General features: G+C 41.5%; 2 protein-coding genes across 5 annotated transcripts in view; one reads left to right on the forward strand and one right to left on the reverse strand.

Annotated features, from left to right (window-relative positions):
• The window catches only part of LETM1 (leucine zipper and EF-hand containing transmembrane protein 1), a 28845-nt gene extending 28797 nt beyond the window's left edge, over nucleotides 1-48 (reverse strand). Inside the window, 1 exon segment of the mRNA XM_039723931.1 lies at nucleotides 1-48. This exon segment is cut by the window's left edge and continues 4 nt beyond it. Coding sequence (XP_039579865.1) covers nucleotides 1-38 — 38 coding nt within the window. The 5' untranslated portion in view covers nucleotides 39-48.
• Nucleotides 49-61: 13 nt separating this feature from the next.
• The window catches only part of NSD2 (nuclear receptor binding SET domain protein 2), a 99736-nt gene continuing 74390 nt past the window's right edge, over nucleotides 62-25407 (forward strand). The window contains exons 1-5 of one of the 4 annotated variants that reach the window (XM_039723926.1): nucleotides 62-197; nucleotides 1005-1139; nucleotides 10382-10457; nucleotides 10564-10630; nucleotides 11430-11511. The gene's annotated coding sequence lies outside the window, so the exon portion shown is untranslated. The remainder of the gene's footprint in view (nucleotides 198-1004; nucleotides 1140-10381; nucleotides 10458-10563; nucleotides 10631-11429; nucleotides 11512-25407) is intronic. The other 3 variants (XM_039723925.1, XM_039723928.1, XM_039723927.1) reach the window with 3 other exon arrangements.

Raw genomic sequence — 25407 nt, forward strand, 5'->3', positions numbered from 1 at the left:
GCGCGCCGCCCGCAGCTCTGCAGCAGCATGGACGCCATAGCGGCGCTCGGCGGGCGGGCGGGCGGCTCCGGCCCCGCTCCTGTCCCACCGCCCGGGCCGCGGCGATCCCCACACGCCCAGCAGCGCCCGGGAGCCGCGTTTCCCCGGCACCGCCCCGCGGCGCCGGGCACGTCGGGAGCCGTAGTCCGGAGCGCACGGTGAGAGCGGCGGTGGCGGCGGGGATGGCGTCACCGAGGGGCGGGCGCGGCTGCGGTTCTTCCCCACAGCCGCCTGGGGGGACCGGCAACAGCTGCGATGGGTACCGGGGGCTGTCCCAGTGCCCGGGTTTCTTTCCCCGAGCGTGGCTTGCCCGCAGCCCACGGTCCCCGTCACGCCGGGAAGGCCACAGGCCGCGCCCGCTGTGAAGGGCGGGCGCCGGTCCCTCACGGAGCGGCCCGGAGCGCCGTGGCCACACATAACCCCGGCACAAAGTACAGCGCTCCGGCAGCGCACGGTGCTTTCCTCTTTGGCTGGGGTTGGATCGGGTGATGCCCAGAGGTCCCTTCCAGCCCTGACGGCCCGTGATCCTGCGGTGGGTGCGGCCGTGGTCCCGCACGCCAGGGTTGGCGGCGGGCGTTCTGCTGCACACACGTGTGTTGCTTGTGGATCTCGGGGTGTGACAGAAAAAATGGCTTTCTGGTGGAGCTGTGGTGGTTTTGATAGGAAATAGCACATAAATCGGTCGTTTGTCAAATGTTCCACACTAGTTCTGGTTAATAGTTGGACTACAAGCAGTATGATATTTTCCATGTGCTACTCGAGTCCTTGCCAGCAGTAGGATCTCTTATCAAATATTTCAGTACTCAGTTAATGCGGTATTATGTGGTACTTTATTTTTAACCAAATTGGCATTTGCAGTGAGTAACAAGAACCAAACTGCAAAAATTATAATTTAATCCGAGAACAGTGACATTTAACAAACTTGTGTACGTGAGGTTTGGGTGTTTATGCCTTCCTTGTTCCAGAAAAAATGGGGGCAAAACTGCTGGGACTGCCTGTGGACAAGATGGCTGCCAGCCCTGCCAACAAGATGGCTGCCCCAAGGACAGGGCTCCAGGGGGACGAGGGAGCTGTGGGATCAGACCTCTCCTGCCTCACAGGTAACTCACAACACCAGGCACTTGGTCACCTCTACACCTGCCTCAACCCCAAAGAAAATACACGTTACCTGACCTTATACATAAGCGTTCAGGTTTGACCCCAAACATGACTGAAAAGAGTGTCTCATAGCAATAAAAAGCGAGTTTGCAGTTAATCTGTTCATGCTTAGGACTAGGCAAATGCAGGAAATTAGTTGGTAATTTTATAGAGCTCTTTTATATATATAAAGAAGATGCTCAGGGTTTCTTCAAAGTACAAAAAAAATGTAGATGAAATTTATATTACTTATATTTTAAATTCAAAAGTATTCGTGAAGTTGACTATGCTATTATCTGAATATTAAAAAAAATCACAACACTTTTCTCACTATGGCTATAGAAATGCTAGTGTTGTTTATGTTCAGTGATAATTAACAAATTGTTATTACTACTTATATACTTATTAGAGCTGCTTTTAAAATGTTAGACTCCCAAATGCACTGCAAGATATTTAGCCAGCTGTGTTTTTTCACAAGTATTTAAATATGTACTGCATTTAAATGGTTAAAATTGTTTAAAATGTGCAACTTGACAATAGTGCTTTATGTTAATGGCGTAAAAAAAACCAACCAAACAACATCTTCCAAATCTACACATCTCTCACTAGACTGCGTTTGTATCTTTCTCTTGTTATTCTTTTATTCTTTCTGGTTGGCTGATAACAAAACCAAATGAAATGGGGCAACTAATGGCAGTTCCTCTAACAAAGCTGCTTAATTATGTAGAAACATTATATGAAGCCTATACAAGAAGAATAATATGCTCTGAAGTCATTAAACTGTTGACAAGAGGTTTCAGACAGCAAACAGATGATTACAGAGGTCTCAATACATTTATGCAGACAAGTAACCAGCCTTTCAATAGTTTCATTAAATTCATTAGTATTCAGGGTGGCAGACAATGTAGATGCATGGGCCTTTTCAGAGCTGAATTCGTTATGTTTTTGTACAGTCTTTTGTTCCAGATTTGTTTATACCTGGAAGTTACAGGGTTTGCTACTGTATATGAAAAGGATTGATTATACACTCTGTGAAAATTTCCTAAATAGATATATACAGTTTAAAAATAGTAATTGATTGTGTTCATTTACCAAGCATTGTGAAGTAATGCTTAAGGAAAGACTAAGAATTAAAAATTTTCAAGTATTTGTACAAATTGCTCCCACAGGAAAACGCTGAGTGACTGTAGGTGGCACACAGGCCTTCCACAGGAGTCAGGTTTTGTTTTAAAGAAAAACATCTTCTACTCCAGCCAGAGCAACAGCCATGAGCTCACAGAGAAAACACTTATCCCCAGAATAAAACATGATACCACATAGTTACTAGGGTTTTGGGATTTTGTTAAAAAAAAAAAATCAACGCTACACAGCCATTTTAGACCTGGTTCTTAAAGCAACCATGTTGTCTGGAAAAGTTGTCAGCCATCTTGCTGAAAAATCAGTTTTCCAGCAGGAATAGGATGAGAGAGACTAAAAGGAAGAAATACAAAGCCATCTTTCTAGATGGATGTAATAAAGATTCTGAGAATCATTCAAATAAATGTAACATCTGAACAAAACTAAGATACGTATTTCATGTTATTAAATAGGATATTAAATAGGAGCAAAAGCAAGGTAGGCGTTGTCTAAGCCAATTCAAAACAACCTCCAAATAAAAGGAAATTTTGATGTTTTTTATAGGCTGTGTGAGTACTTAAATATGTATTTTATTGCTGTATGAGCAGAGCCCAGTGATATCACAAAGGCAGGACTGTTTCCCTTGTCTGAAAGAGGTATGATGCACAAGACCTATAAAAGCACAGAACAACCCTAGGGCTCTGCATTGCCTGCACAGACATGACAAAGGAGCAGATGAATTTATAATTCTTACTGAGGAAGTTTAGAAATCGATCTAGAAATTGAGGGGCAAATGTTTATATGACCAAGGAGGAGAACTGTAAGTTTGTCCCCCCTTCCCTGAAGACACGGCCCAGGAAGCTCTCCTAGATCCTGTAGATGTTTTTGAGGATGGATAGCAGCTCCCCCCACTCGAGGTGCCCTGTAGCTTGTGACAGGGGCTGTGTGACAGTGCCAAATCTGTGACAGTCCTGCCGGAGCCACGGGCACGGGCTGTTCCCCAGGGCTGTTCCCCAGTGCACCCTGAGGACAAGCGGAGCTGGCAGGAAGGGCCGGGAGATGGGATTCAGGGGGGAGGGGATGCAGCGCTCGATGCTCTGGGCTGTAAGTGGGAGGAGGCGGGGGCGTAATTAACATCTGATGAGCTGGGAGGCACCTTTGCCATTTCACTGCTGCAACATCGTGTTTGTGTACACAGTGTGACTCAATAAGCTGCGTATCACTACAGGTCCAGAGACAGTCCTTCAGAGCAGAATTTTGCTTTTAGGCTGTAGAATCTGTTTCCATGGCAACCCCCAGGTTGTCTCCTTGAATAGGTTTAACAATAAGGGATTAACCTCATCTTTATTCACCAGTGTTCAGCGTAAAAGTGAAGAAAGGGGGGGAAAAAGACATTACTGTGTAGCAAGTTGCATTAAGTTTCTACTCCAGGGAGAAAGCCAACAGATTATGAGTAGTTTTTTAAAGAAAATACTTCCATTCATTATCAGGGATTTTTAGGAGATTCATGGGATACTGAAGCCTGTTGCTCTGTCAATGTTACACCCAAAGGTAAAAGTTCAAGTGGTGGCTGGATTACCGATTTGCTGTATGTACGTCCAGGTCACAAGTTCATTCCTGTCTGTAAATGTGCCAAAAACAAGCAGCACTGGCTACACATTAGCACAGAAACAGGCTACCCTGGGTGCCTCTTCAAACACTGCCCTGAAAAGCCACATAGAGAGTGCCTGGATGGCAATAACGTGCTGCAGTCTTTCCCCATCCAAGGATAATTAACTACCTGCTCAAATTCAAGTCAAAAAGTGGTATTTTAAAGGATTGCTTAGGCTTGACACAAATTAGCAACACAAAATGCCATATAAATAACATATTAGGTTGTCATTAGTTAAATTTGGCATGCAGGTGGGCAAGAGCACAGCTGGGGGAGCAGAAACAGGTAATTTTGAAAATCTTTCCAAATTGAGGGAAAAGCATTTGCAGTTCAGAATGAAAACCACCGAGGTTCTCCCTTTTCCCAGCAGATGGAGCTTATGTGAAAGGGGACAAGCTGCACAAAGCGAGATTGGGGCAGTGGAGGAACACATGGGGAGAAAGCCACAAGGTTCTGGCCAAGGCAGGATCAAGCAGAGGGAGGCAGGGAGTGTTCAGGCTATGTGCCCAACAAAAAAAAAAAAAAAAAAAAAAAAAAGGTGAATGTAGCTATCAAAAGCAAATTGGTTTAGTGTTTGAGAAATACAGAGGGAGGGAAAAAAGGAGTCTCTAGTGTTACAAACACACCTGTTGGCTCCAGCTGATATGAGAAAGAGATTTTACTGCAAAATCATCAGTGCTGTATTTAAGTAACCTGTTGTGCCTCCAAATGAATCAGTTTGATTTTATGAATGACAGGCTTTAAAACTATGCATTTAGAGTTATTCTTGGTCTCCAGGATTTTTTAGGCTGTAGAGTTTGCAAGTTCCTGTCTGTAATCAGGAACGCAGAAAGCCAACAATCTTATGTCATTATCTGCCTCTCAGAGTTAGGTCTTTAAGAAAACACCAAATGTTGTGTTATTGTCAATAAAAGCCCTAAATCTGCCACCACTGCTTTTATGCACCCATCAAGAAGCAAGAGAAGAAATGCAAGTGACTGGGGAGGCTGTCCTCCACCCCATCCCAGATTTTGTAGACCTGTTCCTGCACTTCTTGTATATCACAAAATTCTTGGTGAAGTCAAGCAGTGTTATAGGAGTACTGGAAAGACAGGAGGTCCCTGCAAAACAGATACCTTTCAGTTTGTGTCCATTAAAGAAACACCATTTTAGGAGAATTTTTACCTTTGTATTCTAAAAAGGAGAAAAAGGTGCTACTTCCAAGGGCCATTTTAATGGCAGCAATGTAACTTTCTTTAGGAATTTTGTGAGGCTGAGGCTCCTTATGGTGAGTGCTGGTTTGGAAAGGAGGAGGTTACAGCCAGCACATGCACACAGCTGTATATGACTTGGTGCAGGCAAAATGCAACATTGTCCCATCATCCCCCAGGCATATTTGTGCTTTCTCTGCCTCAGAGGAGGTGAGCAGAGCTAAGCATTTCTGTTAAAAGAGCAAATGAAAAATACTGAAGATGGATATGTTCATTTGCCTGATGCTTAAAATTCCTGTGTAGAATTTAGCCCCCTCAGGCCTCTGCTGTCATTAGCTCTTTCTTGCTGGTTTTGCTGATGATCTTATCAGGCCTGGCTCATACTTTCCCTTACAGTCAGCCTGAATAACCCTATTGGAATGTGTCTTTCCCACCTTTGAATTCACTCTCTCTTATTTACCTTTCAGCTTTAAACCTTCTACCTTTCATAATCCAGACCAAGCCTGTAACACAGATCTCACACTTTTTTATCCTGTTCTCCTTGACCCGACTGACACTCCTATCTTCCAAGCTGCCGTACAATGACCTCCCCATTCCAGCATGCAAGCCCACAGCCCCTCCTTCATTCAAGTCAAAGAGCTGCTTTTCTCAAGAGGCCTCCCCACAGAGATAATGAAAAGCAGATTAAGAGATTTTAAAAAGGAGTTGGTTCCTTTGGAATGGTCAGTGCACTTTCCCTTTCTACAACCATCCTCTATACTGTAAATTTTCCAAATCAGTGTTTGTCTGGATCTCTGTGCCTTGACCTCAGCAGGACCTAAGCTGTTGGGCCCCAATTCTACACATGCAAATGCATGCCATGTCCCTTTGCTATCAGAGACATTCACACAGCAGTTATGTACTTGTAACATCAAATCCTGTTTCTTGCCAGATAGCATCATAAAAGTTAACATTTTAATCTTTGTTTTTGTGAAACAGAAAGAATAGTAACCTCCAAGTCAAGTGAAGTGGCAGCTCTGTTGACAACACTTGATTTGTAGCTATATGATAATCTTGAGGGGAAATACCTGTTAAAATGTGATGTGAAGCTATAGAAAAACAACAAAGAGCCATCAGCACAAGTACATCCCAGTGGTGCTTTGCCAGTATCCTGCCTTTTTTTGTGTAGCTGAATTTCAGGCACCAGAAACAGAAGACGCTTTGTCTGGGCTTTCCCATGTAATCAGCAACCTCTCTCCTGCCTGTCTTAGGCCTCTATTCACTTTATTATTATTATAGTATCCCCTAGAGACAGACTTGGGAGGCATTCACCCCCAAACATCCTGTTACCTTCAAGCAATTAGGTATTTTCTCAGTAACACATTATATGCTTTAATCCTGTTGCATGTGTGTACAAAGCGTGGCTAGCAAGTCGTGTGTGTAAGAAAATATCAAGTAGATGTAAAAGAGCTTTGCCACTGGATTTGATCAGTATCCAGAGGAAGTAAAGTCCCCCAGAGCAGGAGTTCTCCTCTCAAAGCAATTTCAAGAGGGAATTTTGTGTACAAACTGAAGGTTTCGTGGGGGTCTGCAAATATCTAGGAGTTCATCAGCTGGATAGAGTGAGGGGAGCTCCTTGGGACTAAGCTGTGCAGCAGGTAAAAGTGAGCCATGCAGCCTGCTCATCAGTCAGGGTGGCAAGCTTCACTTCATTCCTATATGACACACAACAATCATTTTCTTTTCTAAACACTAATCCAACAGCTGAAAAAGGAATATGCCCAACTGATATCAACAAAAATCTGGCTTAGCCAGTAGAGCTTTGCTGTTGTGCCAAGGGAACAACCTTCTCCCCTCTGCGAGGCCTCTCCTCCCAGGGAACAGACATGTAGCTCTCCCTGAGCGGGAAGCCTCTCTCAGCGTGCCAGCTGGGAATCAGGGCCCTGGGCACAATCCCAGCACCTGTGCCTAGTTTTCTTACAGAGCACAGCCAGCTGCTCTGCTAGGTCTGCAAATGTCCTGTATATCCTATTGCTTTTCTGTGGATTGCTTTGGATAAGCAATGGGAATGTGTTGCTTATATTTGGATTTTGCAAATTCATTGCTTATATTTACTTAACCTGATTTGTTTAAGGATTATATCAGGCCACTGATAAATGAAGTCATGCCATGCTTTTAATAATTAAACCAGGGTTATTGAACCAGTAGTACCCAGAACCCCCTGTAGTATTTTTGAGGGAATTTGAAGGTAGGCAAGATGTAACCATAGGCCACTTCAGAAACTATGACATGGAGTTTGTGAGGAAGAAGTGTTTTTGATGGCTGGTGTTTGTCAGCAAACTTTTCTGGCATTGCACATGGTAGCAGAGACTACATTTGACCCTGAGGGTTCACAGGCATTAGATAAGTGTTTTGCTCTTACTTAGTTCATGGCATGTTAGACAAGTCATTTCTGTCTGTGACACCAAACTATCAACTGCAAGCTTCCTGTGTGGAAATAATTATGCATATTTTCCAAATTCACATTATGTTCTTCTGTATCCAACAGTTCTTATGCAGAAAGGCAAGGTTAGGGTTAAGACCATTTTCACTGCTAATAGCTTAACTCTGAAAAGCTTTCATATTACTCAAAAATCCTAGTATCAGTGGAGCCAGAGTGGGGTGGAATTCTGTACTGCAACAGGAAGGGGACATATAGAGGTCTGGAAAATAATGAAAGTAGGAGGAAAGTTAATAAAAAATGTTTATTATTGCTGCTCATAATGCCATATTAATTAAACCAGTTTATCTGGCAGCAGGGTTTAAAAAAGAACAGAAGGCAATATATTTTCATATAAACTCATTGCCACAGGATGGTCTCAAAATATAAATTAATAGGCTCAACAAGGAAATAGATACACTCAGGGGAGCTAGGCTTAATGAAGTCCCTGACACATGCTTGTCTAGCTGCAGTGTCCTCTTTGGAAATTAGGAAATCCCTAAATTACTGATTCTCAGAAGCATGAATGACACAAATGGGTAGGAGCTACTTTTCCTATAATCTGTTTCCAATTCTAAGCATCCATTACTACTTCCTTTCTTGGTTTCCCTTGAGGAAAGGACATGCCTAAGCCTGCTTTGAATGTTAAAAGCTTCCTCTGTTCTGCAGAAATCGAGGTGAGAGTAAGAGACCATAAATGATTACCCATGGGCAGCTAATAAAAGCTGTGAGATGCAAGTCCTAACCTGGAACCATGGAGGTGTTTGAGGTGGACCAAAGGGTCACTGTCAGGGGGTCTCAGGCTCTTGACTGAGTTGTGCATGGCTCACCCCATGCTGGGGGCCTATGGCAGTGTAGTCCTAACAAGGACTGCACTGTTTCTGCCACCCTTAAACTCCACGTGTTCCTCTCACCAACAGAACAAACAGGTTAATAAAGGTGGGGATTTTTGTGTAGAAATATAATGAAAGCCAGGTCAGAAAGGGAAGAGATCTCAGGCCGCTTGGTAACTTACACAGAACGAAACTCTACCAAGGAAAGGAGCTTCTAGCTTCTCTTGCTTTCTTACCACAGGGTTTCCCCTTTGCACTTTACCAAGTCCACCTTCTGCCATAATCCACCTGGCAACAAGTTACAGTCGATCTCCCTCTAGTGGGTAATTAACTACCCATAAAAGCCACAGCAAGGCTGAGATGTGTTAAAAATCTGCCTTGCACTTGCCTTCCTTCATCTCCTTTCTTCATCTGGCTTTCTTCTTCTTTCATCTGTGATCTCACACATGCATTACGTGTTTTCTTCATACCCTCCCTGAACTTTGTATCTGCTCCTTCTCCATTCTTGTGCTCTGTGAAGAGTTGGGCTGTTTTAGGGGTTTCTGTTTGACTTTGATGGAAATGGAAATGAAAGTAAAGAACCGCCAAAGAATGAATTTAAAATGAAATATTCTAGAGATTAGTGGTGTTTGCACATAGGCATGTATGCAACCCCCAATATGCCAAAGGCTTAGAAATCTGGGAAAAACCATAAGACCTACCTTAAGTTTATATATATTTTTTTTTATCGGGAGAAAGTCAAAAGAAATTTACATTTGGGTTTTCTTATCCTTAAAGTTGATTTATTTGGGTTGAAAATCTTCTGCATTCTGCTTAGTAGTTTGTTCTCCTTGAATTTGTTGTTCCATTACCACAACTATTAACAGCAAAATACATAAGCCAGCTGTGTTCAATCTGAAGTTAGCTCTCTAACAGCAACAGTTAACTACCAAAGAGTATTCCCAGAGCAGAGCTGACGTTAATTGAGAAGGATAGTGCTCTGAAATATGTGGAGACAAGATGCTATAGAAATTGATTTAACCAGACCATGCCTTTTGTGTATGGAACTGTATTTCTCTCCTTGCAGAGCATATAGGCTGGATACTATGGCTGTTACTGCATTTAGATTAATGGAAATATATTAGGGATGATTCTCAAAGGTATCTCCTTTCTCTGACTGCTGTGGGGTTTCTTGTGTGTGTGTGTGTGTGTGTGTGGTAAAGCACATTTCAAACAAAAAGATGAACAAGTCAATATTGTCCAAATGAAAAATGACAGATCTGGTTGAAAGAAATTTTTAGGACAGGCTTTGATAATATATTCCTCCAGTGGTAGAAGGCATTCAATCATTATATGTTACCTTTCTGTTTAAAACTTTGAATTATCTAAATAAACCAACAGGAAAGACAATGTGCTCAATCCAAGTATTTTCCAGGTTCCTGGAGGCACTGACCTTTTCTCAATTCACTGTGGTAAACGGTGAAAAAAATCACTAATTAGAACCCCAAGAGCCTTTATTATGGCAAACTTAGGTATCACAAAGCGAATGAATAAAATGAAAATAAACTGGAATTTTACTGAAGCAAAGATCACATATTATTTCTTGTGAGCAAATTCAGTGCCTAGAAACACCTATGCAATCCATATATTGACATTATTTTGTGAAACAGCATCATACAAAAATAATTGTTCTACACAGCATATCAGGATTATCAAGTTATTTTACTAACATGGGTATAAAAAATATTGTAGCTTTTGCTCCCTTCATAACTGAGTTGTCAATATAACTAATTTCATTTCACTGTAATAAAGATGAAATGAATTCCAATCCTGCTCCTATATCAGTTACAATATAATTTTATTCAGCTGAGACATTTCATAAACCTGCTGAAGGTAAGAATTGCAGACAGTGCTGAGGCAGGATGTGGAGGCAGGGAAGAGGTACTGCAGAAGAAATTTACAGGTTTTGTCTCCACAGCTTTCCTTGCACTGATGCACAGGACAAAAAGAATTCAATGACTATCAGCTTTCAAGCCCAGCTTGTGGAGCTGACAGTAAGAGAATGTTCTTTTGCATCCAAATTGAGTACATTTGTTCTAGAATTTATTAAGACACTGTAAACAAAGAAACTAACAGTGCCACATCCTGTTCTTTATTTAGGTTGGATGAAGACTTCATTTGGCATCATGGAAACTAGAATGACTACACGGGGCTAAACCAAAGGCCTGTGAGTCCCTTTATCCAATCTCTGGTCATAGTCAGAAATGAGTGTTTAAGGAAGGAGTATGAGGAATAGGGTGAGCATAGAGCATTGCTGCCTGCAGCAGTGACTTGTATTTCATTGCTGCTGATAAACACACACAGAGCAGAGTCTGGGGGTCTGAGCACAGAGCTGGGAGCTGTGAATTGCTGTTTCAGTCCTGCCTCTGTCACCAAGGTTACCTGTGCATCGCTGTGTCCCAGCTCGTGTGCTGGTGGCAAACCTGCCTTCGAGCCTCTGCTCTGCAGAGGCACCCACAAGCCATGCTCAGGTAGCCACACTCACATTCAGGCTGGTTTTGATCAAGTCTGGTATTATGGAAAGATTTGTTCCTCCCTAATGTTCCTCCCTAACAACCTGTGATTGTTTCCTGAAGAGCTGCATAATATCCCAGTGCACTTCTTATTGTGCCCTTTTATCTCTTCCCTATTCCTTCTGGCTCCTCTGTTTTTCACATGGTTATCACTGGCCTTTGTGGTCCTTGTGCTTTGTCCTAAGCTTGTCCTCCCTCAGTTCCTACAATCAGGAACAGCAGGCTTGGTGCAAGCTAAAAACTGTGCAAATATTTTCCCTGTGTAGCCCAAGTCCAGGTTAATCCATCAGGTAGCACAGAGAAGCCAACTCTTTAAAATGTCCCTGCTGAAGCTGCCAATAAAAAGGTGATGCTGTTAGATTTCCAGGAAAACCAGAAAGATAACGTTGAAGGCACCTCCTTGAAAATTCCTGTTAAATTTTTGTTTAAAAGCTATGTTTCACATTGCTTCAGGGCTACCTGCAATTCCCAGCATGATAGATGATCCTGAATGGATCCTCAGAAATTGAATCCATCAGCTGCAGGCCCCCTTCTGGTGAGTTCACAGTTTCATCATTGCTCCTGGAAGTCTGTCACCTCCTCCACAGCCATCCTTCCCACTTCCCTTGGTCTGCCATCCCTTCAGAAACACCAAGTGGAGGAGGACTGCAATCTCCACACTCGGCACTACCCAGAACATCACAATGCAGGCAGGTAAATAAGGAGTTGTCAAAATTCCCTTGTCCATTTTCAACCTTACAAGGTGGAGCCTTTACCAATGTGATACTATTGGGGGTTACTACAAGCTTACTCAAGCTGCTGGATTGAAGGCCAGGTTTGAGGAACTTCTCCCCAGATCCTTGCACCTCAGGTTGAGCAGAACCCTGGAGAGCTCCTCCTCCTCATCCTCCCTGTGGCCTCCAGCTGCACTTCTGCACAGGGCAGGGGTGCACAGGAACTGGAGGAAGCCACATGGAAATCAGGGCTGAGTGCTAACCAAATATGTCTAACCCAGGGGGAAGCTGGTGGGAGTGCAGAGCTGCTCAAAGGGAAGGGAGCAAACAGACTGGAACATACAGACCCTGGAATATTGGCATGTCAGTGGAGGGCTGTGTATAGTAAATAAATAGAGATATGCATGTTTTAGCAATTTCCCCAGGGTAAAGTGAGTGGGAGTGTGTTCAAAGAGTAGCATTTGCTTTATACTGTCCTGTTCAATATATACATTAGGAAGTACATATAGGGTGTATGTTTGATCAAGGAATTTAGACAATAACCTGAATAATTGGCAGCATACACCAAATCCCATCAGTCTGATCCCAATGCCAAGTTTCTTCTCAGTATTACAATTTTGCAAGCAATTAAAATGGCTACTTAGCTACATTATGTTATTACAAGCAACATCACTTGTCAAGTATTTTTAGTAGGAAAAGTGATGTTAGTTGTTGTGCATTACTACCCAGGTAAAAATCACACCCCTGTGTTAAGCATGCAGAACAATATACCATTAACCTGTTTAACATGATAGCTTGAAAGAGTGGTATGGTTTGCTTTTACATTTCTACTACAAGTCCTCTGTTATTACTTTGCACATTAAATTTTTTTCTGCTATAAAGAGGATTCAGTGATTTTGCAAACCAGTCTCATCCCTAGAATGCTATAATTTGACAATTTCAAGGCTTTTCAGCTGAGACCCTTGCATGTATGTCATATATCGCATTGCAGATTTCATCCAATAGTTGAAAATGTACTCACAATGCAGTAGCATCTTATCAGTATTCTAGCACCATAAGCCTTCTCACTGCAAGCAAGGGACTGTTCATTACAATGAAACTGAAAATGGAATAACTGAAGGATTGATTTATGTGACCTTCACTCAGGAATGTTCTAATTCTGACATAATCTCTCTGACTGAAATCCTAAACACTGTATAATTTTGATTTATTACCCTTAAAAGAAGGAGCCTGGATCTATAGATAACAGAATACCTGGCATGGAAAAGAATGGTTCAAAATCCCAGGAAGACTGCAAGAAAATGCAGATTGATCATGTGACTTTACTCCAAACATTGTCTCTGCCAGCAAATCCATGAACAGAGCTGAAAGCAAGTGGAAAAACATTATGCGGATGTTTTCACAAATCCACTCTGTCACTCGGAAATCTCTCCTGATTATATACATTTTATAGCAAAGATAAGAGCATGTTAGTAAGTTCAAGCATGAAACAGTCTGTTTACTAAAGGCTGCAGGGAATGTTTATTAAACCAGCTAATTTATGGCAAAACAGGGCCAGAACTTGATATACTCCACAAAAAGCTGCTTTACCAGGCAGCTGTTTCCCTCCCACACCGACAGTGTAACCCACTCCGTGCTGTTCTGTCCTCACATCTGCTGCCATGGGAGCCAGGAGAAGGCTTGTAAGGGTGTGAGGGCATGTTGGACCTGACTGCTCACAGGTGAAAGCTGGAGCAGCCCTTCAGTGTGCTGCTTAAAATTAACAGCTGGTATCTTTAAAGCAAAGCAGCTGGATCTAAATCAAGTAGAATCTTCTTAAATTGAAAGATGAATCAGGCTGGTTGTCACTTGGATTTTTTTAGAGAGGTAGAGTAGTTAGAAAAAAGAGCAGATAGAAACTATTCACAACAAGCTGGTTGATAAATGTACATTAAAAGCCCACTGAACACAGTCTTAATGCCCTGCAGGATCTGAAATCAACAGGTCAATTAAAAGTAGACTAACAAAAAGAAATCTGCCCTCCACCCGTGCCTTTTTTCTGTTCTTAATGTTTGGTGAAATGAATGCTTGCCTCCTTTCCTCCCACACACTCAGCTCACAGTTCCCACTTAGCCATTTCCCAGTCCTATTTTACACAAATCTTTATCTTATCATGCTTCTCCTGCAAATCCTTCTCCTCTAGAGCACTTACATCCTCTTCTTTCATAAAATTCACCTTTTACAAGTGGTACCTAATCAGTCTTACTTTGTCCTAGACAGGAAAGGAGGGATTTATTTTAGAAAAAAAAAAATTGTTATTCAGTGAATTTTGTGGCTAGTATGCATGGTTGTATTCTACCAGATGGTAGTCTCCTCTGTGCAGGAACATTGTCTGCTTCACTGTACTGCACAATGCATATTATTCTCACCTATGAATGGGCCTGTTCCTTATTACTGCCAAAGATCAAACATTACACAATTCCTCCAGTATGGAGCTACAATCTGAGCGACAGCTACTGCAGCCACTGTAAAAGCACTACAGCCTCAGAAAGATTATTCCTTCCTTCCTGAATACGTTAGAGTTGCTATACCAGGAACTAAATTTGTGCTTAGGGATAGCAGGAAGTGCCTGATTCTTTTTATGTGCTTGCAGAAAGGGAGGAAAAAAAAAGGAGGAAAAAAAAAGAAGGGAAAATGAGGAGATAAAAAAAGAGAAGAGAAAATAATAAAAAGAAAAAAGAGAGGCTTGGGTGGAATAATATTTAGGACCTTTATTCCCTAAACTATATATGGACAATTTTCAAAGTAAGACAATAAAGTATTTATATCAAAAACTCTGTTCTACTAGAATGACATAAATCCTTGTAAGTGGCAGACAAAAGAGAAAAAAAACCATTAATATTATTTCTGTAATCAATTAGCATGTTAACATGTAGGAATACAATACAGATAATATTTGATTCTTTGGACTAGAAAACTTAACATAAAGCCCAGTTCTGCAAACCAATCCTGGCATACTTGATTTTCAGCATGAGCTGTTTATTGAATTCTCAAATGAATGTATTTATCATTAGGAAAATCAAAATAGCAGAGGAAGTAATACAGTCTTAGATTTCCCACTGGTGAATTAATTAGCGGAGTCAATTCTGCCCTCAGCCTGGTATCTCATCCACCAGACAACACTCACTTCCCACTGTAATGACAGATGATTGTAAAAGCTTAACAGTGTTTTGCCAGTGCTGGTAAAGCTGATAGGGATGGGAGTGAAGGGCAGCTTGGTATCTTCTTCAACCAATGGCAAACTATTCAGTATGAGAGGTTAAGAACGACTTTATTAGGATGATTATCATTACCCTCAACAACAACTATAAAAAGCTCCAAGTCAAATGGTTGTGACTCACTTGTTGAAGGGTAATGCCATCTGTGGAGGAAATTCTGGGTATGGGCTGTCACCAGTGCCTAATCCCCCTGGAACAGGTGCACAGCAGTTTGCCAGTCCCACATCACAGCAGGGCTGGGAGCCAGGGCATCCAGCTCACCAAGTAGATGCCCACTGGAAAGGAGGTGGAAGAAAAGAACAAAGGGCCTGTCTTCATGTTTCTCCCAAGCAGCTTCCACTTGTAAAGTTTTGGTGACTGGAAAAATTTGGAAGCCATTCTCCACTGAGTGTGCAGCAGCAGTAATACCCTACTTGTCCTTCCTCACCAGCAAGCTCTCCTGGGCCACTGCAGCAGCTCTAGAGTGAAGTACTTTTGCAGACACTATGATTGCAATTGTAAATTCAACAGACTTATAAACTGGTGGCTGTTAATATAAAATATTTTAAAACAAAATGCCTAAGTACCAGATCAGTCCAACCTGACTGAGGTCAAAAAACATTTGTTGAGTCCATTCAGGACAGAAATATTCCAAAATTGCCTTTTGAATGAATGAACAAGGAATACAGACTCAAAAGCTCAGCTCTGGCGGACGCTGAACTCGCTGTCATTTGATCTGCAGTAGCACTTGGGTGTCTGAGTAGGTCTGCTGAAACAGAAGGAAACCTTTCCCATAAAGATTGTTCAGCTAGTCCAAACTGGTAGCTTCTGAGTAAAAGAAAAATATTTTCTTACATTATAAGGAATAGAAATAAAATAGCATAGTCCTTTCACTGAATAAGATACACCTATTAAAAATTACATATTGCAGAGTTAGAGAGGACCCTGTAATCAGACCTGCACTAGACAGACAAGAAGACTTATTAAAGGGATTTTTTTTCAATCTGTAATACAATACACCTTTCAATATAATATTTCTGTCCAATTAAAATTATTCAATTAATGGATAGTCTATCATAGTTTTATTATGATTACATTTTATTGTAAACTTTATTGTATTAATTACTAACCTGAGCTGTAAAAAATGTAAATACTAGTAATTATTTAACTTGAAAACTGCAAAAAAAAGAGAAAAAAATAGATAGCAAAAAAGAGGGAAATGAAGCTGCTTAAATGTCTGGTTCCCATTGATTGCCAATAGCTGCTAGTGTTAAATTAAGAGGTTATTTTATTGTCCCCTACAGCCAAGCTCAGCCATGCTCCATTCAATAACTAATAATTTATGTCTTTGAGTTAATAATAATTACAATAAAAATATTCCCCATTTTCTGGCATGCTGTGTTTATTTTAGGATATTAACACAGCAATCCAAATACAACACGTAAAACTCCCTCAGGGTTTTCTGTCTCACATCCCAGACCTTCTGTTTCTTTATAAGCTTTAACAGACACAGTTAGCAGAGATATAAATAGTCTGAAGCACAAGAGAATCTCTCTTCCCTGACAGAATCTTTATTTACAAGCTCCACAAACCTGAGCAGGTCAAGCAGTCCCTTGCTGGCAGGTTAATAAGGCCCACCTGCCAAATAAACCCACCAGTGAACTCCACAGGGCCTGCATAAATCCAGAGCCTTGCAACAAGATTTTCTCCCCAGGAATCATACTGAGATGGGATGCTTATAGTTCAAAAGGGGTCATCTTTCAAACTCCAGAGTGCTTGTCTGCCTGGCATTCACACATAAGTGTGCAAAAGGTTTGCAAAAACCACAGCTCTTACCTTCAGAAGATATCCTAATTTAACATTTATATTTCAGTATTGTTTACAGGACACCCACATGCTGAGGCCTTCTCTGCTGGTTCCATATGAACATGTAAGGCTTGTAAGTCCCTGCCCTTTGGACTTTTTAAAGGGCAAGTATAGTTGGGTCATAAATTAAATCTTTAAAATTATTCAAGACTTACCATACAATTAATTTGCCCACAATGCCATGGAAAGAAAATTAACAAATATGGTAACTGGTTATTCAAACCAACCTAGAAAGTAATTCTCAGATGCCAAAGTAAGTTTTTAAATTAATATTGAAAATTATCAATGTGGAATTCCATTCTGAGACCTAAGCTGTTTGAACACAACTCTTGGGTAAATATTTCCCATTGAATCAATGACTTCTTTATGTTCTTCCCTGAATCAGCTAGGCCCAGCAACTGTCCAAGTGTGGGCACATCCACAGACTTCTGAAGAGGCCCACTCACTGTGTTTATATTGCATTGTAAAAAGCATCTCCAAAGCATCCTTCAGATTTCTGTTTCTGTTCACACAGTCAGCAAAGTGGCAAATTCTGAGCACATGCCTCATCATGTATTAGGATGGTACCAGGCAGATGAAGGCAGACAATGGATTGTAGCTGGGCACCAGAAGTTCTGGCTCAAAACAAAAGCAGGACTCATGATCCACTCATGAAGGGAGCTGGTTTACTGTGGTTGTGTTCGAGGGTCCCGGGACAAGGGAAGAGATGAGAATCTTCACTCCATGTTTCAGAAGGCTGATTTATTATATTGTGATATTATATTATATTAAAATGCTATACTAAAACTATACTAAAAAGAATAGAGAAAAAGGTTCCATCAGAAAGCTAGAAAATAATAGAAAGGAATGATAATAAAATCTTGTGACTGCTCAGAGCCTTGACACAGGTGGCTGTCATTGGTCATCAAGTAAAAACAATTTCACACGCTGGGTAAACAATTCTCCAAATCACATTCCAAAGCAGCAAAACACGGAGAAGCTGAAGCTTCCCAGCTTCTCAGGAGAAAATATTCTGGCAAAAGGATTTTTCATAAAATATGTCTGTGACAGTTTACCTTTGCACACCTGGCTGAGAACTGCAGGAGTGCCTGAGCAGATTCACAAACAGATATTTGGCCCAGCCTTAGAGGTGGCAAAGGCAATCAGGAAGGGCAATATGCAGCTGGAGAGACAGCCTGTGTGTAGTGGGCAGGGATCACAGGTCCCACTCTGAGCCAGTGAACATCTGATGAAGTTCTTCAATTTACTGTGAGGGACATATCCATATCAGCCCTACAGGCATATCCATATCAGGCCTACAGGCTGCCTGCCTGTAAAAATCCTTCAGGACAGGTTACAGGCACATCAGGGAGCACATAAAAAAAGGCTTGCAGCTCTTTGTTCCTGCAGGTCTGCAGTGCACTGGACCAGAGTCCTCACAGGCACTGGGCATTGCAGCTGTATTAGAGCATAAATTACTGGGGCTGCAGACTACTTATTGATAAGTACAGCTATTTGCCAGAGTCATTCCAATACAAGTCAAATGCAGCAGTTTTACAAACATAGGTGAAGTAAGGAACACATGTAGAATGTACATTTAAGATGGTGTGTTGTGGCACAGCACTTGGTTGCACTTTGAAGGCCTTGAATGTGTTCCTTTGAAGGCTTTGAATGTCAGATTACCAGAGAGAATGCTCAGTTTCAGGATCCTGGTACTGCAGCTCTTGGCAACGTTATCAGTGGTGTACTTTTACTAAGAGGCAAAATATCTCTTCTAGGGGTACTTTTGGGGTGAGACAGAAGTTGGGGCTTTGAATCACAGATCCTTTGATTCTAAATGCCATTTAAGTGCCTATCACATCCTGTGGAACCAGTGCAAACAGCACTGAAGAACCAGCTCAGACCAAAAGATGCATGTAACACCAGCCCTTCAGCAAGCATTACATGCCCAGTTGCTGTAGCAATTGCAAAAGGGGAGTGTTCAAGTCCCAGTGGTTTGTGTCCATGGGAATGATGCTATTCTTAGCACAGTGGTACTACAACCATGCCCAGCTTCGGCATGAGACAACAAGGAGTGGGTGAATCTTCATGCAGGCTGAACCTACACCCTGGCCAAGCCCAGCACCTTTCTTCTCTGCTGGGTACATTCTTCACTTGAATCACAGTTTAATTCAGCTGCTGTAAATGCAGCTGAGACAGCCCAAGGTTTTTCTGCTGTTTGTAAACTGGATGCAGATTTGGCACTGGGGCTAGAACTGTCTCAGTGGGGTCAGTGCTGTGTGCAGGGCTGAGCTGTGTCACTGCACACAGTGTGACTCCTGCAGACAGGGCTGAGCTGTGTCACTGCACACAGTGTGACTGACTCCTGCAGACAGGGCTGAGCTGTGTCACTGCACACAGTGTGACTGACTCCTGCAGACAGGGCTGAGCTGTGTCACTGGACACAGTGTGACTCCTGCAGACAGGGTTGAGCTGTGTCACTGGACACAGTGTGACTGACTCCTGCAGACAGGGCTGAGCTGTGTCACTGCACACAGTGTGACTGACTCCTGCAGACAGGGCTGAGCTGTGTCACTGCACACAGTGTGACTGACTCCTGCAGACAGGGCTGAGCTGTGTCACTGGACACAGTGTGACTCCTGCAGACAGGGCTGAGCTGTGTCACTGCACACAGTGTGACTCCTGCAGGCAGCCCAGCCCAGCCCAGCCGCCCCTGCTCCCTGCCAGGGGCTCACTGAGCAGGAGCCTCAGTGCTGCACTGCCTGGCACTGCACGCTCTGGCTCATTAACAGTAACTGAAGCACAAACAGAGCTTACAGCATGAGCACATCCAGCTCGAGTGTAAGAACATTGTCAAATGTGCAAGAAACACATCCCACTCCTTTCAGTTTTCACAGCAGTGACAGCACAGGTGAGCAGATAGCCCTGCATCTGCAAACCTGCTCATTCTGGCTTCACATCCAGTTGTTTCAGCCCTCTTTTGTCACATACTTTTGTACATGCTCAACACCAATATAAAACAAGTGCTAAGCATCTTATATAAAGTCTCCAAACAGTTCTTGAAATTAGTGGCAATTTCTGAAAATGCCTGCCAGTGAGCATTTTCCTCAAGGCATATACACAGAGTAAATAGGATATGATCACAACTACAGTTTCTCAGTACAGGAAATTGCCAGTCACCAATGTAATTAGAAACAGTTCATGTGATCAAATTAATCATTCAAAAAAGAGCAATTACTGTTAACAGAATAATGACATGCCTTAAAAAAGAATGAAATTACCCTTTAGGACTGACATAGTTACCCTCACCACTCTGTAGTGAGGCAGCAAAGATTAATACATATGAAAAATAGAACACTGCATTAGCATCTGCTGAAAACAGTAGTAGCATTATCTATCTGGCCTATTCAACCTTTAACAAACTTTATTTTTTGGCCCCAGGAGAGAGTGGAAATATCAGTAGTTCCTTCTCTGCCAAAATGAAAAAAAACCCTACTCTTCAAGGTTTCCATTGCTATATAACTTACCACATTGTGATTATTGCTGACCAATAATTACATGAAGAGTAAAGAGAAATCAGAAATTTGAAATGCAGAAGAATTTAACATTCAAACCTACGTTACAGCTCCTCGAAAGCTAAGACTTAGATTGTTAAGACTAAAGCTTAACTCTGTAAGATCTAAAAACACATGCCAAACATATTGCAAACAACTATATTTTTGCTCTGTTGTGTTAAACATTAATTCTGATTATAAATGTATTTTGAAATTTATACTTCTAAGTGAGATTAAGTTTATGTTTAAAAACAGTAATACTATGCTATCAATAGATAGCAGAGTTAATATGTTTTGAATCCTCAAGCTGTGTGTTTCTACATAGATTAGATTTATTTTATTCTGAATGTCAGCAATGTTTAAATTAAGTCATGCTGATGGGGAAGATAATTAGAGACATATAACTTCTATAGATAAATTTATTGATTCACTGAAGTTACTTATACTAAGCTGAAGCACGTTAGCTGCTGAGAACTGGTATACAGCTGGTTTTTATCATCCCAACACTGGAAAACAGCAGGGACATGCTCCTCAATTTTCCTTTCTCGTGGCCTCTGTCTTGCCCTGAAGATGTATCTCACTCCTTCATGTGTTCAACTTTCCTCTTTCTTTTGCTTCCTCAATTACACTTCCCTTCTTCTGCTCAACACAAATAAGTATTTGCAACAAAAGTGACATTTACTCCATTCTTTTCCTGTCTGAAAACATACCTGGTAAACAGGCTGATGTAACTTGTAGTATGAAGATTTACATTTAATTGTGTTTTTTCATCAGGTAATCATATTTTACTCTGATCAGTGTTTAAGCCATAGACTGTAGCTGCACTTAAGATGTCCCTCATTTGGACGGAGAGTAATTCTGTTTCAAATTCTCAAAGTAGATGATTTTCTTTTTCCCAAGGAATCAATTTGCTATTAAAAAATACCATTACTCCATTTTTATATGGGGTTACAAAAGTCTGAAAAGCTTGTACCTTCTCATTTTCAAGATAATTTGAAAGTGATTCTAATACGTATCAAATTTTTCAAGTAACCATTTTCAATGAATTTTCATTCAAATTAATTAGCAAATATATGTCCAAGTTCTCTAGAATACATTTACTACTATCATTACACAATGAATGTGCTACAATTGATATAAAATACTATGAAATACTGATTTTAAATTTCACATTTCATTGTTTCTTAATTCTAGATCAGCAGCTTGTCCATATTAAACAGCATGCAATGTGCTGCATGGTCAAAGACATAAACACATACATGCTGATAAAGATTTTTCTCTTCACAGTTGTGATGATACAGACTGACATGCTGAAGATCAGTGTCCATATCTAGCTATATTTAACATAGCTAGATTCAGACAGGTTGAAAACAACAATTAACTCTCTGTTAATCCAAAGAAAAACATGGACTGCTGGCCAAAGGTGATGGGCTGCCAGTTGCCAGCATGAAAGTGTCATGGTGATAGTTGGGATAACACTGAGCAGGTATCGCTGCATCAGTGCTACATCAAAACAGAACAATGGGCAGCATTAACTTTACCAGTGTATTCATGGTTTGAAGTGTTAATGTCTTCAGTGTTCACCCCTAATACATTGAAAAGTCTGTGAAACAAGAAAAAAACTACATCTGTAGGTTCTATATGGCCTATTACAGTACTCATTCAACATCTTAGTACAATAAACACTGCAAACATGGTGTGCTGCTCTATTAATTTGGGAATATCTGATTAACACATGGATGACACTCATGTAACTTCACTTTTGCCCTACTTTGAGTTAACATTGCCATCAAGATAATCTGCATGCAGCCAAATACGTACTAGACAGATTGCTATAGAAAGGCCTAAAACAAAAATAAAGATGGGTATAAGAAAGGAATTTAGAAAGCAGTCCACAGCATCCATATAGGAGAGAAACACAGAAGGGTCCTGCCACGGAGATCTATGAGATTAAAGGTGCTCATGAGCTGCACTGTCTTTGCTATTTGCCTTTGCCAGGGCAATGGCAAAGCTTCAGCACGGGGACTGCTGGTCCCCATCGCTTCTAAGGGCAACAAGTACCCCAAAATGTGCCCCATCCCCTTGTCAACAGCACCGAGCCAGCTCTCCAAGAAGGGAGCTCTGCACTGCTGCACTGAGTAACGCCACTCGCTGCCTCTTCTGACCTCTGTGTCACAGTGCAACTCCAGCAAGGCCTTGGCTTGTCTGGCACTCACTGTCCCTGCTGCAGCAACAAAACAAAACTTCCTTCACCTTCAGAATTCCAGCACATGCCTAAAGCCAGGGGCACTCAGTTCAGTTACTGCTGAATAAGTGATCTGGAAAAAGTACTTGAATTGCAAATGATCTTTCGGCCTAGTAACTAATTGATAATCTTCAAAATACTTAAATATTCCTAGGACAGCATGCTACCACTACATTTATTTAAATGTCTTTGAGTTGAAAGAGGATATTAATTGTGATATGAATTGTGATACTGTTTAACACAATTTATAATAAAAGTTGAAAGTAAGAAGCAATAAAATTTTAGACCAAATTAAACAGGAGTCACTAATATATAAATACTTTTATTTGCTCTAGTTGTGCATCTTCAGTATTTCTTGAATAGGCCATTGAAACCAAAACTGCTACAAGATATTGGCTAATTTAAAATCACAAGGAAATATAATGAAAAAACAAAATCTCCAAAAGGTTCAGCCTGGAAAACTGTGACTACTAGAAACTGATTAGAGGACATTTCCTTCAACTCCTTCAAAGCTATTTCTCAAGTGTAATGCAGCGTGCCTGTGATTTGTCAGCACAAGCTTATTCTGCACTGCATATGCATTTACACTTTTTTGAACTCAGTTTTCAGAAGTGTTATATATCTATACCCCCTTGCAAAGGACCAGCCTCTTTGTCTACTGCAGTGGAAAAATGAGGTATCTTTATTACCACAATAGGAGCTCAAGGAAACGGCCAGTTGTTTTCAAAATTAAAAAACCTGCAAGCAAATTTTTATTTAAAGGGTCAAGACATCGTGCAAGTTTGCACCAGTGTCTACCTACAATATAAACTGATGGTATTCCAGTTAAAGGTGTTAACTCCCAGCATGAGCTTTCCTGGAAATCTGCGTGGTGGGTTTATCAGGAGGTAATTACATGGCTGCAAATCTTGATCTCACACACAAGGCCAGAGATCTACAGGAATTGTAAGGACTAAGGAAGACTTGTCACCTTGACCATGATAACAAAATCCTTCCACTTACACCTTAAAGAACTGACACAGAAGGCAAACATAGGAACTGTGTTATCTGTAGGATATTTGCATGAGTGATAGGTACAAAATGAAAATTTGTTTCTGTGGTAAGTCATACATAAAGATGAATTCATATCATCAGGCCTGCACAAAAATTTATTTCTAAGAGAACGCAGATAAAGTATTTGTATCACGCAAATTATTGATAATAATGTTTTTTATTGAAGTTGGGGGGGTTTTGGGGAGGAGCAGAAAACACCCCTGAATACATGGCATGCTTTGTACTTTCAGCATGTTAGATTTATTGTTTAACTATGAAGAAAAGCAAGCCTCCATATTCCCTTACGTAAACAACAAGATTCACATACTCTTATTTATTTGTATTGATACCAGTCTCTCTATTTTTCATTAGAAAGGATCTTAAGTTTTTCTGTGACTGCATTTAACTGAACTTTAGAAAGGAAGCTCGATAAAACTGTCACGACTCTTAATCCAAATTAGCTACTTTAAAATGTAATGGCACTTTATCTTTCTCTTTAGTGCTGTAAACACTGACATTCAGAAACTAAATCTTGTTTGTCTAACACCTTAAAGAGAGTGTATTTTCTTTCTTACAGAAAGGCTGTAAAACAAGCTGAGGTACCTTTATCACTGCAGACTGATCTCCTCCAGCCACATTCAGCTTAAAGTTTTAATCAGCTAACGATTAAGATTTTCATTACTAAGTACTTAGCACTAAATTTGCATTGTTCAACTGCTAACTGCTATGCAGCCACCATTAAACACTCACCTAAAAACATCAACAAACTTCAACATATGAAAGTAAATTAAGGATCACGTAGAAAAAAATAAACAGTCTGAGCCTTTCTGCAACAGATGGCCTAATTTCACCATTATCCATGAAGTATGATGCTGGTGTGTTTCCCTCCCTCAATTATCATCTGTTTACCTTTGGCAGGAGTTGCGATAGGTCGTTAGCTACCAGGTTAATACAGTATCCATAGCACCGAGGAACTCCATTCTCTGCCTTGTGCACAAACACAGCTCCATAAATCCTTTATTAAACCATTGAAAGCTTGAAAAACCTGCCCATTACCTGCTGTACATTATCCGGTGCAACGGTTCATGAGAATATTTGTTCCTATTGTAACATGACGGCTATTTAACGATTTAACCTAAAAAAAAAAAAGGCAAAAAAAAAAAAGCTGTGTTTTCAATTGGCAAATTACAAGCACATGTACTTATTTTGATGCAAGCTTAAAAAAAAAAGTGACCCAGGCCGTACTTCCCGAAGAGACAGCCCGGATAATTCGCAGCCAGGCACACTTCGGCTCTTACAACCATTCGACAGCCTCCAAATTGTGTGCAGTTGTACGGAAAGTCAAAACATTTGGCTTAAATCAGGATTTGCAGAAAGCACACGTGTACGGTGGCTGAGGCCAGCGGCGAGGAGAGCACTTTTCAGCCGGGAGGAGAGAAATAATAATATCAATATATTTAAAACTAAACGTTTATCGCCCACCTCTGTGGGGCGATAAACCCCCCTTTCAGGAGGGGGGGTTGGTGGGTTTAACCCGCTCTTGCGCACCTGGGGACGGCTCACTGCCACATCCCCGTACCGCAGGGAAGATCAATAATAACAACAACAAAAAGATGTTTTAAAAAAGCGTTTCCCACCGGGGTGGGCGGGCTCTGGGCGCGCTCTCTCCCACCTGGGGGCGGCGAGCCGGGCTCCCCCGAGCGGGCCTGGCCCCACCTCGCCCCGTGGCCTTCCCTCCCCGGGCAGCCGGCCCGGCCTCCCCCTCTCTGCCGGGCGGCCCCGCTCGCGGCCCCGCTCCCGGCCCCG

This window comes from Passer montanus, unplaced genomic scaffold, assembly GCF_014805655.1.
Source record: "Passer montanus isolate IOZ18808 unplaced genomic scaffold, ASM1480565v1 scaffold51, whole genome shotgun sequence".
NCBI lineage: Eukaryota > Metazoa > Chordata > Aves > Passeriformes > Passeridae > Passer > Passer montanus.